The following is an 18902-nucleotide window of genomic DNA, read 5'->3' on the forward strand; positions in this document are numbered from 1 at the left end:
GGGTGGAATATCTGTAGGCTGTGGTTAAAATTTATATATAACAAAGACAAGGGGGAAATTCGAAGAAAATATCAACTATAAAAGAATAAGAATAAGGGGTACCTGGGTGACTCAGTCAGTTAGGCATCTGTTTTTAGCTTGGGTCATGATCTCAGGGTCCTGGGACGGAGTCCCATATCAGGCTTCCTGCTCAGTGGGGAGTCTGCTTCTCCCTCTCTGTGTCCCTCTGTCCCTCTCCCTTGCATGTGCTCTCTCTCTCATGCACGTGCTCTCTCTCTTAAATGAACAAATAAAATCTTTTAAAAAAGAATAAGAATTAGACTCAGACTTTTTGATAGCAACATAGTCTGCAAGAAGGCTATGGAGTAATATTTTCAGAGTATTGAATCCAGAATATTAAGCTATATTATTATTTAGTGTTTAAGTGTGAAATAAAGATGTTCTCAGACCTGGAAGTCTTTAAAAGTTTTGCCATATCTGATATTCTTTGAAACATTCTTAGATGAAGTGTTTTAACAAGATGAAAAATAAGTCCAGAAGGACAGTATGAGATGTGTGAGAGAAGGCATGAAAAAACCTTAGTAAATTTTACTGTTGATGAAATAGAAAACTTATGAAAAAAAACAAAACAAGTTTTAGTAAAAATCTAGAACTAAAGTGTAGCCTCAAAATATATACAAATATATCACCGTGGAGTGGGATGGTGGCAGAATGAGAGGGAGGTGAAAGTAGGCTAGGGTGCAGTCCAGGTGCATTCATTCTGCTCTTAGATCTAATGGGAGTCCCTCAGACAACACAGGTGAGAATACATCGGCAGTACAGGATAACCCATTAACAATAAGCACCCAGGGGAATGTTCTCCTTTCCTGCTGACCCAAGACTCACTTTTCTTCCCAAAGACATTCAGTGGCTTGGTCTGGGAATGCTCCTTTGCCCCTTGTACAGTTCAGCTGGGACCAGTGGAAGCCCTTGTGGGAACAGACACCTCAAGCAGACAAAACTAAACCAAAGCAAAGCAAACCAAAACACCCCCCCCCCAAGAAAACCACATATTCACGGCAAAGGCTCTTAAAATTAAAATGTAACTGGAGGGGCACTTGGGTGGCTCAATTAGTTAAATATCTGACTCTTGATCTCAGCTTCAGTCTTAATCTTGGGGTCATGGGTTAGAACTAGGTGTGGAGACTACTTTAAAAAAATGTAATTCTAACCGTAGCATGAAAAGAGAATAGGACCTGTGTGATAAATGTAACAAGAGTATTGCCTTCTAAAATAAATTTAAGTTTATTTTATAAGGCATTTAAATAGAACTCAGAATCTCCTAATATAATGGCCAAAATTTTCAGAATACTATTGACAATCCCTCATGATATAAAAGCAAAGGAAATCACAGCTTGAATGAGAAAAAACCAATAACCTCAATATGGAGATGAATCAGATGTTAGAATCGTGTGATAAGGATTTTAAAGCAGCCATCGTAAACCATGTTCCCATAAATGGGGCACCTGGGTGGCTCAGTTGGTTGAGCGTCCGAGTCTTGATTTCAGCTCAGGTCATTATCTCAGGGTCCTGGGATTGAACTTCATATTGGGCTCTGTGCTGAGTGGGGAGTTTGCTTGAAGATTCTCTCTCTCTCCCTCTCCCTGTGCTCCCCTCCACTCACACACACATGTTCTCTCTCTCTCAAATAAGTAAATACATCTTTAAAGAATTTTTCCATAAGCAAGTATAAATTCTACTGAAATAAATGCAAAAAAAGAAAATATCAGCAAAGATAGAGAAGTTATACAAAAAGAATGAAGTGGAAATTACAGAACTGGAAACACAGAACAGAAATAAACATCTCAGTGGAAAGACTCAATAGTAGAGTGAAGATAACAGAGGACAGGATCAGGGAACTTGAGAAGAAAACAACTGAATCGACCCAATATGAACAAAAGAAAATGGACTGAAAAAGAAAAGTTAACAGAGCCTAAGAGACCTGTGGGACAATAACAAAAAATCCAACACAGATTCATTGGATCCAAGAAGGAGAAGAGTGAAGAAATAATTCTTCATTATTTTAAGAAATAATGGCTACATAATTAAAAAATTTGGTGAAAGACACAAACCTACAGATTCAAGAGCGAAGAACATCCCCCCTGCAGAATAAATCCAGAAGAATCCACACCAAAACACATCAGAATTAAATTTTTGAAAACTTAGAAGACCAAGAAATAACCTTGAAGCAGCCAGACAGAAATGATGTATTACCTGTAGGGGCACTTCGATTTGAATAATGGTGGATTTCTCATCTGAAACCATACAAGCCAAAAAGAAGTGGCACATTTATCAAGTGATGAAAGAAAACAATCAATCCTGAATTCTATATCCACAGGGCAAAAAATGAACTTCAACCTAAATCTCATGCTTTATATAAAAATTAACTTAGAATGGATCATGGACTTAAATGTAATATATAAAAGTATAAAACTTTTAGGAATATAGGAGTGTTAGGCTAGATGTCAAAGATGTGATACTAAAAGCATAATTCATTAAAAGGAAACTGATAAATTAGACTTCATTCAAACCCCATGTGAAGAGGATGAAAAGCTACAGACCGGGAGAAAATATTTGCAAACCACGTATCTGGCAAGACTAGTGTCTAGGATAAAGGAGGAATATATTCTTGAAACTAAATGGTAAAAAAAAAAAAAAAGTCAAGACAGTTAGAAAATAGGCAAAATAAATGAACAGACATCTCCCTGAAGAGGATGTACAGATGGCAAATAAGCCCTTGAAAAGATATTCAACATCATTATGCATGAGAAGGATGCACCTTTAAAACATAGTGAGCTATCACTATGTAATATCAGGAAAAAATAGTAATAGTCCCCAATATTCGTGAGGATACAAAGAAATTAGATCACTTATACATTGCAGGAGGGAATGTAAAATGGTATGGTCCCTCTGGAAAATGATGTAGCGTTTTCTTTTTTTTTTTTTTTTTTAAGATTTTTTGTTTATTTATTTGACAGAGATAGAGACAGCCAGCGAGAGAGGGAACACAAGCAGGGGGAGTGGGAGAGGAAGAAGCAGGCTCATAGCGGAGGAGCCTGATGTGGGGCTCGATCCCACAACGCTGGGATCACGCCCTGAGCCGAAGGCGGACGCCCAACCGCTGTGCCACCCAGGCGCCCCAATGTAGCGTTTTCTTAAAAGCAAAATATGTAATTTCCATACAACCCAGCAATTGTACCCTTGGTCATTTCAGAGAAATCAAAATTTAATTTCATGCAAAAACACATATACAAATATTCACAGAAGCTTTATTCATAAAATCCCCAAACTGGGAGTATCATGGATATCTTTCAGCAGGTCAACGGTTAAACAAACTGTGGTATAAACATATCATGGCATACTACTCGGCAATAAAAAGGAGTACATGAATCTCCAGGGAACTATGCTGAATGAAAAATCCAGTCCCCAAAGCTGCATACTCTATGATTCAATTTATATAACACTTTGGAAGTGAAAAGAAATTTTAGGAATGGAGCACAGAGAGTGGTTTTCAGAGTCTAGGGATGGGGGACAGGGTGGAACAGGTGAGTATGGTTATACAATGGGACATAGGGATCCTCGGGTGGTGGAATTGCTCTGTATCTTGAATGTGGTTATGGATACATAAACTTACCCAAGTGAAAAATTGTATAGACCTATAGACACACAGACACATTCACATACACACAAATGAGAGGAAGTCTGAATAACATCAGTAGATTGTATCAAGAGCTGTTCCTTGGTTGTGGTATCCTACTATAGTTTTGCAACATGTTACCATTGCAGGAAACTTGGTAAAGAACGGACATGGGATCTCTCTGTATTTTTTCTCATGACTGTATGTGAATTAAATAAAAAGAAAAAAGGAGGTAGGAAAAAAGAAATAAAGACATAAAACTCTCTAAAGATTAAGAATCTTGGTTGTAATACATATGAAAAATAGCAACAATTACACCATAATTGTGAATACCTGGCTTAAAGGCACCAATCTCAAAGATAAAATCCCAGAATGGATTTTTATAAGATTCAGCAAAATGTTTTTATTGGATTCTTTTTTTTTAGATTTATTTATTTATTTGAGAGAGAGAGAGAGAGAGAAAAGAGAGATCATGCATGTGAACAGGGAGAGGCAGAGGGAGAGGAGCATGGAGCCTGATTTGGGGCTTGATCTCATGACTGAGATCATGATCTGAGCCAAAACGAAGAGTTGGACACTTAACCAACTGAGCCACCCAGGCGGCCCCTGGATTCATTTTGGGAAAAAAAGAATATAGATAGATATAGATATAGATATATAGAAGATAAAGGGTGGTAAATATCTAAGCCAGGAAAAATTGAACTAAAAGAATGTTAGGTAACAATTATAATATCAAACAAAATAGATTCTAAGGCTAAAATGTTATACTAACAAAGGTCATCATAAACTAAAAAGAAGCAAAAGAAAATTTAATGATTGGAACATATTGTCCAACGTCATAATCCAAAATACATAAACCAATCAGTAGGACTGTGGGAAGAAATAAATGAATCAAGAATTATAGTTGGAAATTTAAAAACAATAACACTCACCTCAGAAACTGGTATATGAAGCAGAAAAAAAAAAACCCAAATGTATGAAAAATTTTAAATAATGTGCCTTAACTTTACATGTAACAGAACTCTCATTTCTTTTGGATACATGTGGGACAGTTACAAAGAGCAATGAAGTAGTAGGTGATAGAGGGAGCCTCAACTAATTTTATAAAGTTTATTCTTGACCATTATGCAACACAATTAGATATCAACCTAACAGGGAGCTGGAAAAAAAAATCCCTTCTCTCTAGAAATTGAAAAAACATACCATTAAATGGTCATTGAATTTAAAAGGAATCATGACGAAAGACAATGAAAGCACTAACTGTAAAATTTGTGGGACAATAATGTTGTAAATTCTAGAAGTAAATCTGGTGCAATTACAGGAAAATACTAAAAATCAATACGTTTGACAGTAGGTAGAGAAATGTTTGTTAAATTATTTCCCATCTCTCTCTGCATATTTAAAATATTTAATAATTTTAAAACTTAAACATGTATTAGGCATAGTTTAAGTATGACTCAGACAAAAATTTAGAGCTTTAAATATGTTTATTAGAAAATTAAAATGGCAAGAGAGGAAAATAAAAATAAAAGGAAACAAACAAGTTAAGCTTGAACAAAGGAAGCTAATAAAAGGATAATAAATTCAAAGAAATGCGAAAAAGGAAATAGAAAGATAAGATCAGAAATCAAGGAAATAGAGAACAAAAATCAGTATCAAAGATTAACAAAACACAAGGTAGTTCTTTGAAAAGATTAATAAGATAGCAAACCTCTGATAAGACTGAGAAAGATAAATCAAGAAGAGTAAATACATAAAACACAATGAAAAGGGGAATTGCTTTTACACACAAACACAAGTTGCTTTAAAAAATAATTTTTAAAATTAGGAACAAACATTATAATACATATGAAACCCATTAGAGAATGGGTTGATTTTTATAAAGGAGATAATGGATTGAATTGGACCCAAGGAGAAATAAAAAATTTAAGTAGAGTATAAAAATAAAAATATTGAAGTGGTAAGAAAATATGTTCTTCAATAAAATTCTTAGAAAAAGCATGGGGAACTCAAGAAAGGAATAAATAGGCAAAAGGGATATGAAAGGACAATTCGCAGGAGACAATCTGATCCTAGTGGAGAGCTGCAACCTTAAACAAGAGGCCGCTTTACACCTGTCAGATTGGCTACAGTGAAGAAGCCGGAAAATGAGTCTAGCATGCCTCACTAAGGACCATCATTTCCGGTGTGGACCAGACTCCACTCCAGCATTCTTGGTCAGGATTTGGCTCAGAAAATCTGTCTTCTCGGGGCGCCTGGGTGGCACAGCGGTTAAGCATCTGCCTTTGGCTCAGGGCGTGATCCCGGCGTTGTGGGATCGAGCCCCGCATCAGGCTCCTCGGCTATGAGCCTGCTTCTTCCTCTCCCACTCCCCCTGCTTGTGTTCCCTCTCTCGCTGGCTGTCTCTATCTCTGTCGAATAAATAAATAAAATCTTAAAAAAAAAAGAAAGAAAAAAAAGAAAATCTGTCTTCTCTCTTTCTCTTTTTATTATTTTAGATTGTCATATTAACACTAACCAGAAAGTACACACATCATGAATGTATGCTTGATGAATTTTCACAAAAGGAACACTCGCGTATAAATCACCACCATCGAGAAATAAACCACTTCCCGTACATTAGCAGTCCTTGTTGTGCCTCTCCCTGTCATCGTCCCCCTTCTCCCGAAAGTAGCCACTGTCCTGATTTCTAACGCCATGGATTAGTTTTGCATATTTTCAAATACAAAATAAATGGAATCATAGTGCCTCCCCTTTATCTTTTTGTTTCTGTTGCAGATGGTGGTAATTTATTCGCCGCCTTCTTTGCAGTATGATATTCCAGCAAGTGAGCGCTACACAATGTATCCATCCTTCAATTCACAGATGTTTGTTTTCCCTCCTAGGTTTTGGCTGTCACAAATAATGCTGTATGATCATATATACAGTTGATCTTCATTATTCATGGATTCTGTGATTCGCCTGCTCACTAATGTTTATTTGTAACCCTGAAATCAATACCTACAGAGCTTTCACTGTCATTCATACGCATGCAGAGTGGTGAAAACTTTGAGTCATCTGATGCGTATGTTCTCAGCTGAGGTCAAGCAAGGCAATGCTCTGCCTTGTACCAGTTCTCATCTTACGAACAAGTGTCACTTTCATGGTCCACTTAGTGTCATTTTTAAAAAAATTTTTGTACTTTTTCTTGGTGATTTCACTATTTAAAATGATGCCCAAGCTTAGTGATGAGGAGCTGTCTAGTTCTCCCATGGACAAGAAGGCTGTGATGTGCTGTATGGAGGAAATAATGTATGGTCAGGCATGAGTTGTAGTGCTGCTGGGCATGAGGTCAGCATTAGTGAATCAACAATATGCTCTAAATAAGGTGTCTTCAAACAGAAACATACATAACAGAGTTATATACTGATTGGTTAATGAGAATGCTGTGACCAGAGGCTGGCAGGAACTTAAGCCTTCCTACATTTCCCTGGGGAGCAACACTGGCTAGTTCAGTGCTCGTGGTGACTTTATAGAACGTAACCACTATGAATATGAGAATTGACAGTATATGCATTTCATTGAGTATACACCTGGGAGCCAGAGTGCTAGGTCTTGGTGATTGACATGTGTTCGATATTAGTACATCCATCAAAGAGATTTCAAAGACCTTGCATTCATGTTCAATCCCACCATCAGTGTATGACAATACTAATAGCTCTGTATCTTTTCTGACACTTGGCATTGTCAGACTTTCAAATTTTAGCCATCTTGTTGATGCATAGTACATCGCATTGTGGTTTAATATGTGTTTTCCTGATGATTAATGGTGTTGAGCATTCTTTCATAATTTACTTATTGGCCACTTGATGCCCTCTTTTGTGAAGTGCCTCTTCAGGTCTTTGCCCTTTTTAAAAAAGTGAGTTTTCTGTCTCTTCCTTATTGACTTGTAGAAGTACTGTTATATTCTCAAATCAGTCCTTTGTTGGTTATGTATATTACAAATAATTTCTCCCACTCTGTGGCTTATTGTTTCATTCTCTCAATGGTGTTTTTTCATGAATATATAAATTCATGATATAATGGAAGCAAACTTATCATTTGTTTTCTTTACAGCTTGTCCTTTTTATATCTCGTTTAAAAGATCTTTGCTTACTATGAAGTCATAAAGATATTATCCTACATTATCTTCTAGAGGTTTTAATGTTTTCACTTTCACATTATGATCTACAATCTACCTGAGATTGATGTTTGTATCATGTGAGCCAAAAATTATTTGATTTTTTTCTATAGTGATATTCAATTGACCTAAGTACAGTATGTTGAAAAGACTGTCCTTTCCCACTAAAGACAATTATTGTCTTTAATAATGCTTTCATAATGTATTTTTCTTACCATTTTACTTGTGATCTGTTTGTATCCTTATATTTAAGGTATGCCTTTTGTAAGCAACATATAAATAGATTTTGATTTTTTTATTCTAGTCTAAAATCTTTGCCTTTGAAATACAGTATTTGTCTGTTTATAGTTAATGTAAATCTTAATATATTTGGGCATAAAGGTTTCTACTTTTACCATTTCCCTATCCGTACCATGTTCATTCCTGTCTCCTTTATTGCTTTCGTTAAAGCAATACTTAAACAATTTAATGTGTTTAATTTTTTAAATGCTCTCTCATATTCGCTTGTCAGTTATATATTCTTTTAACCTGTTCTACAATTACCATAGAGGATTGCATATGAATCTTGGACTTCTTAAAGTCTGATGTAAATGAGCACTCTTTGTCCTTCTGGACAACACAAGGACCTTCCTTCCCTCTTGCTCGTTGTCAAGTATTTTAATTTGACACATATTTTAGACTACAAAAGAAATTATTGCTATTTTTTACATCCACATTTACTTAGATTTATCCACATATTTACTCTTCCCATTGTTTTTCATTGCTTGATGCATGTCCTTTCTTTCAGCTGGGATCATTTTCCTTTATCCTGGATGTGTTGCCAAGGAATTCTTTTAGTTCTTATTTATCTGAAAATATCTTTATTTTACTTTTATTTTTGAAGGAAATTGAAAATGATTGTGTAATTTATAGATTGACAGTTATTTTCTTATAGCATTTTAAAGATGCTGTTTTATTTTCTCTTGACTTCTACCATTTCTGTCACCCGTATTATCGTTCCTCTGGAGTTAATGCCTTCTTTTATCTGGCTGCTTATAAGAATTTTGTTCCATCTTTGGTGTTTAGCAGCTTCACTATGAAGAACCCAGGTGCATTTTTTTTTCTTTGATTTTTTTCCTCTTTTAAAGTTGTAGTGTTTTCTGAAGGTGTAGTTTGATGTCCCTTGTCAATATTTTAATGTCCTTGACATCCTTAATCTCTACAATGTTGCTTCTGCCTCATTCTTTCTCTTCTGAATTCACCATTTATAAATACAGGCTTTACAACAATGATAATTAATATGTTTAAGTAGCTAGAGGGCATGATGGATAATTTCAGCAGAGAACTGAAATGTAGAGAAGAAAACGAAATAAAAATTATAGAACTGAAAAGTAAAATAACTAAAATTGAGAACACAACAGAGAAATTGAATAGCAGATAAGACTAGAAGGAAGGATTGTTAAAAGGAAGATAGATGTTTAGAAAATATCCAGCCAGAAGCTGAGTGGATGGGTGAAAAATGTGTATTTTCCTATAAAATCCCAGATTTTTGCCTTTTCATGAAAAATCAATTTTTTTGTGAACTTTGAGTCTATGTTCCTTTAGTTGGAATTGAAACTTTAGTTGGCTTGAGCTGATGAAGGGCTCCCTGTAGATGGGTACGTTCTTCCTAATAGCCAGAGTCCGTTCTGCTCTATTGCTTTCAGCCACTGAAGCTGGTTATGTGTTGCTACGGTTTGTATTACCCATGCACGGCTTTGCTCAGTTACATTACCTGGGTGAGTGGGTGTTGGTAGGTAGGCATGGTGGGGGAGGGACAGTCTAGGCATATGAAATAGCACATGAAAAAGCACTTAGCTGGGAGAGTTGGACAAGTCTGGGGACTCAAAGGAAGCCAGCAGGGCTGGAGTACAGACAGGAGCAGGGGCTGTGTTTTATTGGACCACTGAGTCTGGAAAAATACACCAGATCTTGGATGTCCTTGCAGAACAAGTAGCTAAGAAGGACCAATGGTTATTTCGCTGTTACTTGATGGTATACAGATTTGGCCCCTCTCTGCCTTCTGGTTGGAACAATCCACCAGTATATGAAATTAAGTTGTTAATTTTGAGCCAGGTAGACAAGCTATTGACTTGGTAGGATGAAACATCACTGACTAAATCTTCCTGCCTTTGTTTCCCCTCTGTTTCAGCTGCACATGTCCACTGCTTAGAAAAGTGTGGGGAGCTGACTTGGAAGCTTGTTGGTTGCTTATCCAGAGCCTACAGCTCCAGGAGACCGGGGGCACACTGTCTGCCGAAGATGAGAGGCAGACAGATGACTTAGAGGGAGCCGTCTATGCAGCCACTCCTGCCGTCTCCCCCAGGCTCCATTCTGAAGTTGAGAGGAAGACCTCTTTGCAGGCCTTTGAAGACTGGAAGGCTCACCTGAGCCCATCTCTGTACTTCGCTGGCAGCGAACAGAAAGAGGTCTGTCCATTCCTGTCGCCTCAGCAGGGGCCCTACTCGGAGGGGTACTTGGGGCCACACTCCAGATGGGAACAGAAAATATTGGGAGGGTGACCCATGGAACCATGCAAACTTTTAAAGGTTTTAATAACCCTGGAATATGATTACAAAATAGTGCAGAATTTTTGTGGAAGTTTAAAATATAGGAGAGCAAAAAGAATCACTTTGGCATATTTAGTTCTATGTTCTAAGGTAATGGCTAGAGTTAGAATATAAATCTGGTATATAATATGTATAGCATATACCATACATGTCATATATAACATCATTATTGTATGTGTCACATGTGATATTTAATTATATATTTAGAATCTATATATCATTATTTATTAGAATATCTATCTACATATTATAATTTATTAAAATCAAACATTCAAATATATGTACATATCCCTTTGTTTTGCCCAAACAAGGTCATAATGGATATTTGTAATATACCTTTTTCATTTTTTAAAAAAAACTGATAGTTGGCTTATGATATATATCATATCTATGATGTACGATATATTCCATTTATAATTAAAATGCAGATTTATTCAACATTTTACTCCAAGGCTGACCTAGATTAACAGAGAAGAGTTCCCCTCCCCTCTCTCCCCCACCCTCCCTCTTCTCCTGTCTTTCCCTCCCTCTCCCCTCCCCTTCTCTCCCTAGTCCATCTCTCCCCACTTCTCCTCACCTCCCCTCTCCCTCACTTTCCCCTCCAAACCTAACAAGACACCTTTCTATGAGAGTTCGTAGGCAACTTTCCCCCCCAATTTTAGTACCACACCAGGAGGCTTTGGAGCTCTTTTTTCTGGCCAGGTACTCAGGTGTTCTGAATTAAAAGGAAACAAAATCCTGGTGAGCCTGGAGGAACACGTCACTTCATGTTCATGGCTCACATTTAACATTAGATGTGCCCCGTCCCTGGGCCTTTGCCACGACATCCCCTGCCCAGGCAGGCCTGCCTGTCCTATCTGTAGGACCATGGTCTTCACAGAGCAGACACTCACGGACAACGTGGGCTACAGTCACTGACTTCTGGACTGCTTGGAAAATTGATACTTGATCCCATATTTGAACTGAATAACCTTATGGGAAAGAACGCTGTTATCACTCTCTGGAATCCTGCTGGCCTCGTAAATTAGGCTCTAAATTGAGCTATAGATGATCTCAACTCCTTTGTTAGCCAAGGCGCTGCTGGCGGCTAGCAGTCCTGTTGGTGGTGGTGTTGAAAACTCACCACCTGTTGCAGTTGGCTGGTGGGAAAAAAGATTCTGGTGGGGAGGAAAGTGCCACCCAAGCAAGGGGGTCGTATCTCTGGGCTGAAGAAACTGTGGGTCTTGGGTCCGAGGCTTTGAAGGTAGGGTTGGCTGTCCACAGTGGGCTCCCAGGAGCTCGGTAACAGAACAGACAGGATCCAAGCCAGGTGTGTGGTAGGGTCTGCTGGGACACGGGACTCCTCTGGAGGTCAGGACTAATTCAGCAAATTTCACCTGTTGGAGGAGTCGGCCTCCCTCCCTTCCTTCCTCCCTTCTGTGCGCATGTGTCCCTCCAGGCTCTCTGGAAGATGGCATTCCTAGGTGTATGAGGATTATTCTTCCGTAAGATTATGAGCACCTGCCAGTCTGACTATAGGGAAACAGAGCTATGAGGTAGGAAATGCAGAGTCAAAGATGACTAACGTAGACCCTTATCATAGAATGATACTCGAAGTTTCTGGTGAGGAGGAGGCCTGACTAAACCAGAGAGTGGAAGAGGGACAGTGGCTGCTTCTCTGAGCTCTGGGACCTCCCTGCCCCCAACCCCCACCTCCTCTCCACCAACTGAAATGCTGAGGGTTTCCCACCATTTTTTGCTGCTTCCTTCCGGGTGGGGGAGCCAGAGGGTATTTTGAAGCTTTTGCTAGCTTTCTGTGCTGTCTTCCTGTCCTGTGCCAGGCCTCAGTCCACTTACTGTTCCTACGTTGCTTTTCTGGGTTTCTATTCACAAAGAAGGGTGGGCACCCTTTGAATTCGTCAGTGGCAGAAATGTTAAGATGGCAGATACTGTCAAGAAAGGGGAAATTTATGGGAGCAGGAAACAGATCAGTTGTTGAATTGGGTGTGAGGAGAATTAGGGTGAGGGGAAGAGATTGTTCACAAAGAGCAACATGAAGGAATTTGGGGGTGCGTGTGATAGAACCATTCCGGATCTTCATCGCGGTGGTAGTCACGTGACTGTGTGCATATGTCTATAACGTTACACCAGAGTGAATTTTATTGTTATTACTTTACAAAGGTGACTCAAATTTTAAAACTAACATCCACCTATTTAAGAGTGAGGCCATAGGCCATAGATGCTGGAATCAGTGGTGCTTGGCTCAGGGCTATCGCTAGGCGGTATGGCGTGGCCAAAGGAGCCTGAGGCCCAGAGTCTCTGATCCTAGTTAGGCCATCTTCAGGAGCCTAACACCCCCCCCACCTGCACCCCCCAAACGAGGACAACAAAAACTATCTCATGAGATTGTGTGGATTTAAATAAAATCACGCATCTAAAAATAAGTTAGAGGTTTAAGAAAATACATAGTAGAGGTTTGAAAAAAATGTTTTTGTGGGGAGGGGGCTGTTATCACTCTTTATGGCAATCCCAAGTATCTCTAAGACCTTTTAAAAAGAATATGCCTGGCTTTCGTTATCTCGAAGCAGAAGCCAGCAATGAATTAGTGGAGATAATCCCAGACAGGAAAGGTTTAATAAAGAAAGGATCCTGTTTGTATTTAGATGGTGGATTTTCGAAGACCAAAGGCTCGGAGAAGCGATCATCAAGGGTCTCCTTAGAAGGTGTTTTCGTTCTGCCGCCGCCGTCTGCCAGGGAGTCCTTGAAGTCTGGGTACTTGTGTGTTTACCCTGTGGCTGAAGTGTCTATTTGTTTTGCAGCTGGGAGTTGGTTTTGCCTTGGAACTCCCTGCCGGGTCTGGCCCTCCCACACTGGTTTATCTACTGAAGCATGACGGCTGAAGGCAGGCAGTTTCTTTATAACCCAAATCTTCCATGAAAAAATTGCTGACTTCTTACGGGGGTCCGTAAGGAGACGGCTGCTCGGAGCCTTCACTGCGTGCGAAAAATGGCCCGCGTGGTTCCGTGCATTTCGGCGGTGTTTGGGGTGTTTTGGTCATTAATTAAAGCTTTCGCTGTGTGGATGGTCCCCCTGGGCCTCTCCGCGCCATGTCCCCCATTTTACAGCTGGGCCCATGAAGGCAGAGTCATTTGCTTGGGGCTTTGCTTGCAGAGGAAGTCGACAACAGGGCTAAGGGGCCAGTTTTAGCAGGCGCTTCCTCGGATTGTAACAACACTCTGCTTTTTGTTTCGTTACTGCTCGCTCGCAAGCCTTTCCTCGGACTCTGGAAACAATCAGCTGCTGTTGGCCCGGGTTTATAGACGGTGCAGAAATTGCATGGGGGCCAGACAGGAGCTGGGGAAATCAGTGAGCCAGCTTCCTCCGCTGTGAAGTTGCTCTTTTGTACTCGCTGTTCTGGCCATAATACCTGCGTAATTCTCTCCTTCCTGTCTGCAGCCTGTCCTGCTGGGGTGCTTTCTGTTTTTACTACAAAGTGGGCTCCCCTCCCGCAGAGTTCCCTGGACAGGATCACTCTCCCCTAACTCCAGCTGCTTCCTTTCCAAGCCAGTAGCTGCCACCAAAGAGGCTTCAAAAGGCCCTAACAGGGCCAGAGCTCTGCGCGATCTCGTTCAGCACTGGAAAAGCCAGTGTGCTGTCTGCCATGAAAGAAATTCACCGTAAGACACGACCAGACAGCACAGCTTTGTTTTGGGATACGGGTCTAAAACCCAGTTCCTTTTCACATGGCCCATCTTGCACAAACCTTGGCAATGATGCACGGGCTGCAGTTTCTGCTGCGGGTTTCCTTAAAGTGGGCCGGAAATGCAGAAACAGTCGTCGGTGTCCTCTCTTCTCCTCTTGAAGATTTTCAGCTTGGTGTGTATGGAGACAGGAGTCTCATTCGTGCAAATGTTTCATGCCTTTTGTTTAAATCAGGTCATTAGAATTTCAGGTACAACTGGCACACATAGGATTAGAAACAAACAACTCAACCACTAGGAGCAGAAGTGTGCAGGCTCCCCGGGGCTCTGACCTGGCCTTGGCCTTGGCCCTGGCCCCCCAGGTGGAGAGAGGCCCAGCAGAGCCACAGGGCAGGCTGGAAGGTAGGGAGGAGAGGGGCTCCTGCTGCTTCTCTCAGTTAATTAACACTGTCAGCTTGTCAGCTGCCTTCACCTGCCTAAGGAAAGGCAGTGGACTCCCCAGATCGGCCTGCTTTCCCTCCTTTTTGAAAACTATGGAACCCCTCTCTGTGCTCCAGGGCCCAACTGTGGAATTTCTTTCACTAATTAAAAATAGGTCAGTGCTTTTGAGGAAACCCGCCTTGGGGCTCCTGGAGACTTTCACCTTGGAAAATCCTTGTCATTCACTGATGAACACGGAGGGATCGATAGGAAATCCTCACCGCCTACCTGGCAAGGAGTAACTTACGGCGTTTGTAACATGGGAGGCTTATCGGATAGCTTCCTAGTCATTTCTTCCAAGGAGCTGAGAGATTTTAAAAATCCAGGGTTTCACATTTCTGGAAAATGAATGAACCCTCTGCCCCCTTGTCACACCTAGGCTGCATCTGATGCTCTCACCTGTTGGGGGCCGGGGCAGTTAAAGTCAGGAACTTCCTGTACCCCATGAGCTGGCTGGCAGAACCCCCTGCCCATTTTAGCCTGAGCAGGTGGAAAGCCTGGATCTGCTTAGAGCATAAAGCATGCTCTCCTTGGAAAGGGTAGCAATCCAGCACCAGGACAAAACCCTGGCATTTAAAAACAATAATTCTGGTTGTCTCATAGTTGCATAGTTTACCAAAATATGTTTAGAAATGAAAAAATTTTTAATCTAAAATGAACACAGATGAAAGTTGGCATTTGGTTCTGTTCTCCTGGTCCCTCTCTACTCTGTGGTTCAGGCTTTCTTACAACAGTCAGCTTGCAGAGCTCATTCTCCGTATGCGGAATCCCTCCAACTGTGTTCCAGTCTCATTTTTCTTATTACAAAAGGGTCTTATGATTTGACGTCACTGTCCCCCAAATCTGAATGCTTATGTTAAATAGAGATTATTTAAGGACTTGCCGATGCAAGACTATTCCTTACACATAGATTTTTCCTCGAAGTTTCTAATAGAGTTTGGCCTTATTCAACTTTGATGTTCAAATGATGTGTGCCGAAAGGAAAACAATCCAAGATCTCTTGAATGATCGTGTAATATAAAATAGAGCTTTTCAAAGATTGCCCTTCATATGAACTGGAAACTGTAGGCCAATTAACCTATACAAATCATGAGCCAATTCTTTCTTTTATCAATTTTTTTGTTCTGTTAAATGGTTCTGTGTAAAAATTGTTTCTCAGCACCTCTTTTGTAATAAGTGGGCAGATACTTGAAGACAATTTATCGCTCACTGTGACCGAAAGACATCTAAATATTTCAAATGCTTTCCCTACCGCTCACAACATCTGGATGCTTTTAAGAGAAATACCCACTTACTCGGGGTATAGCCATATAACTTGGGTATTTGGATGAATACTTGTATTATATGGAGTAGTAAAGAGATGCCTTTAGTGTCTTCATTCATGCCTCTCTGCTCGTTGACATTAATGACTATAGAACGAGTGTTTATGTGGAAAGACAAGTGCTTATGAAGTCTATTTCAGGTGTGCAAGATATTATTTGTGGTGGGACCAGAGTTTGTCGTAGGTAAATATTCTTTATGTGCACAATAAAAAGAAAAGAAAAAGAACCATACAGCATTCCGGGAATGTATTTGCCAAGCAAATATTTTGGAAAACAGCCCAAAGGAACATATTTAAGGCTGTGATTTTAATAGTGAACTAAGGAAATGCTTTAATGCACCAGCTAAGCTCACGGATGGTGGTAATCACATCTGGTTTACCTCAAGCTATAGGAGCAGGAATGAAACTTAACAGCGGAACAAACATCATGAGGCTCAAGTTACATTTTTTTTGTAGGTATGTGTATGTGTAGTGCAAGGTTAAAAATAATAAAAAAACACGGAAATACTGCCATGGCTCAAGTAATCTGTAAATGCAGATGGCTTGCCAACTATAAGGGAAGACTGCTCTGTCACCTGTCCTTTCTTTATTATGTAGCCTGTGAGTTTTACTGCAGGAATTAAATGCTTTTATGGATAGGCAACTATTGCTGATGCCTTATTCCATGGCCAAGGAAAACAGGGTTCTAAGTAAGCTGGTTGAGCAAAGACTAGGGTCTCCAAGGTGGGAGCTGCTTCCTCTTCACCACCGATCCCATTCCCCAGCAAGGAGCGAAGCAGTTGATGTAAATTTAAGTATATGTAGCACCCAGCATAATGCATTTCTCACCTGAAATATAGACCTAAAAATCCTTCTTGATTGTATCAGGTTAATTTTTAAATCATAGCAATAATTCTCCCTTCAGTTATGAGGTTTTTGCATGTCAGACATCACACGGACCCTCTCTTTGGAACTCCTTTTGACAGCATTAAAAAAAGAATCAGCTATTTAAATTTCTCAATCCACTGACTCAACCCAAGGTGTAGCCCATCCGCTCACACGTGTGACGGATCACCGGTGACGATCAACAGTTCTGGAAACGTGTGCTCTCTTAGCGGTGAGAGCCTTTCATAACCGAAGTTGGCAGCATTATCTGCTAACTGGCAATTTAACCTAAATGGCTTTCTGTTCCACATGCATTTTCTATTCAGAATAAAAATAATCAATATTATTTCCTGATCACTTTAGGTGTAGCCTGGGGGATATTGTTACGAGATTCTTGCTCATTTCAAAACAATTACTTGAGGGAATATAGTCCCTCCCCTTTGGGTATGGGCTCTCGTTTTAAAACGTTAAATGTTGATATTCTCCAAATGTCACAGGTGAGGACTTGTTTATGGGAAAATCACTAGGGAAAAAAGCCCTTGGAGACCCTGGGCATGAGCGTGTGAAGGTTTGTCACCAGACTGTGTGGTTTAGGCATCTGTTCGGGTGAGCCACTGAATGCATTTCTGGATCTGAGTATAAACTTTAGTCAATAAATGTTGTAGCACGTCATTTTAATGGGAAAATCCTGCCCCACAAAGGAAATCCTCTTTTCTGCTTTAAATCATGCTTCCCGAGTTTGGTGAGTAGGACAGATATTTGACGTCAGCTCTGATTCAACACAGCTGAAAATTTCTGCCCGAACATTCAAGTCTACAGGTCTTGATCATGAGGTGAGTTTGACAAATTATATTTGAAATACCGCCTGGCCGACTTGGTGCTCTGAAATCGTACCCACGTGCGGGGGCCGTAGGGAAGATGTAGGGCTTTTTCTGAGGCCCATGAAGGACACGTTTGTATGGAAATGCTGTGGTGGACACACAGGACCGGCTCACAGCCCTGGATCCCTCCTGCCTTTCGCTAGATGCTGCCATGGGTAATGCGACCCGAGAAGCAGCATAGCTTCCTCAAGGCCATTAGTCACTGGGCTAGAGGAATGGCAGGATGCCATTCCGCCACCTCCTGGTAGGGGACACAGGCAGGTATGTGCCCAGTAAAGGACCGTGCTTGAGCCCTGAGTGGAGGTGGTATAGGGGATTCAGGAATTCAGAAAGTTCCTGGAAGAAGTGGAATCTGTGGCGTTTTGAAGAGAGAGATGGTATTAGCCTGGAGGAGAAGGGGAAGCGCTCAGCCAGGGGGCCATTTACCTGGTGAAATTTCTTTCATTCTGACCCAGAGGGAAAATACTCCTAGGGCTAAATGAGGGGATGGAGGTACAGAAAGAAAAAAGTCATAATTTGAATTGCTGAAGCAGCTGCCTGATGGGACAAATTACTGGAGTTTTCAAAGCCACTTTGAAATGCCAAACAACCTACACTTTATCCATTCAGAATTGCAAATCCTACAAAATTCCGTTTCAGCTAGGAATACCGGTGACTTCGGTGACTTGACTTCGTAGTGGGTGATATTTTTATTACCAAGTGTCAGTCATGTGGTCATGTGGGGTTTGGGTTTTTTGTTTTTTTGGGTTTTTTTGACACATTTAATGATAAAAACGTAAGCAAATGTTACAGATTTCAAACCAAGAGGAGCCCAGGGCACGAAGAGTTCAGTTTGGAATCTGCCAAGGTGATAAAAGAGATGAGAGGTCAAGGCTCTTCTATTCTTATTCAGAAAGGTGAAACTCACTTCCTTCCCGTGTGACTCACGGGCTTTCCTCTTTCCAGCCTTATGTTTTACGGACATGTGGACCAAAGGTCCCCGGCTCACCATGGCAGCTGGGTTGCCCTGGTGCCCATCACTACCACCCCCAGTTGGTACGTATCTATCTGAATCCTGGAGGACACACCCCTTAATGACACGGAGTCCTCCAGGAATCAGAGCAGACTTCGCAGAGTCCCGAGGGTGGAAGGGAGGAGAGGTGATACCCTCAGGCACCATTTGCTTCTCTGTTTTCTGTCATCATTTTGTAACCCCCCCTCACTCCCACCCTGGGCCAGCCCCACAAAAATCCCTTTCTGTCTTTCCCTTCCAC

At 40.7% G+C, this 18902-nt stretch overlaps 1 protein-coding gene across 4 annotated transcripts in view; it reads left to right on the forward strand.

Moving 5' to 3' along the window:
- Positions 1-18902, forward strand: part of DISC1 (DISC1 scaffold protein) — a 373181-nt gene that overhangs the window by 331070 nt on the left and 23209 nt on the right. For 3 of the 4 annotated variants that reach the window (XR_008957969.1, XR_006410079.3, XM_026504170.4), the window contains exon 11: positions 10006-10282. Coding sequence is in view for 2 of the 4 variants with exons in the window: in XM_026504170.4 (XP_026359955.3) it covers positions 10006-10282 (277 nt within the window). In the remaining 2 variants the exon portion in view is untranslated. Of the gene's footprint in view, positions 1-10005; positions 10283-18902 lie in introns of those variants that run through there. The other variant, XM_057308353.1, reaches the window with a different exon arrangement.

Source organism: Ursus arctos, unplaced genomic scaffold (genome assembly GCF_023065955.2).
Source record: "Ursus arctos isolate Adak ecotype North America unplaced genomic scaffold, UrsArc2.0 scaffold_7, whole genome shotgun sequence".
Classification (NCBI taxonomy): domain Eukaryota; kingdom Metazoa; phylum Chordata; class Mammalia; order Carnivora; family Ursidae; genus Ursus; species Ursus arctos.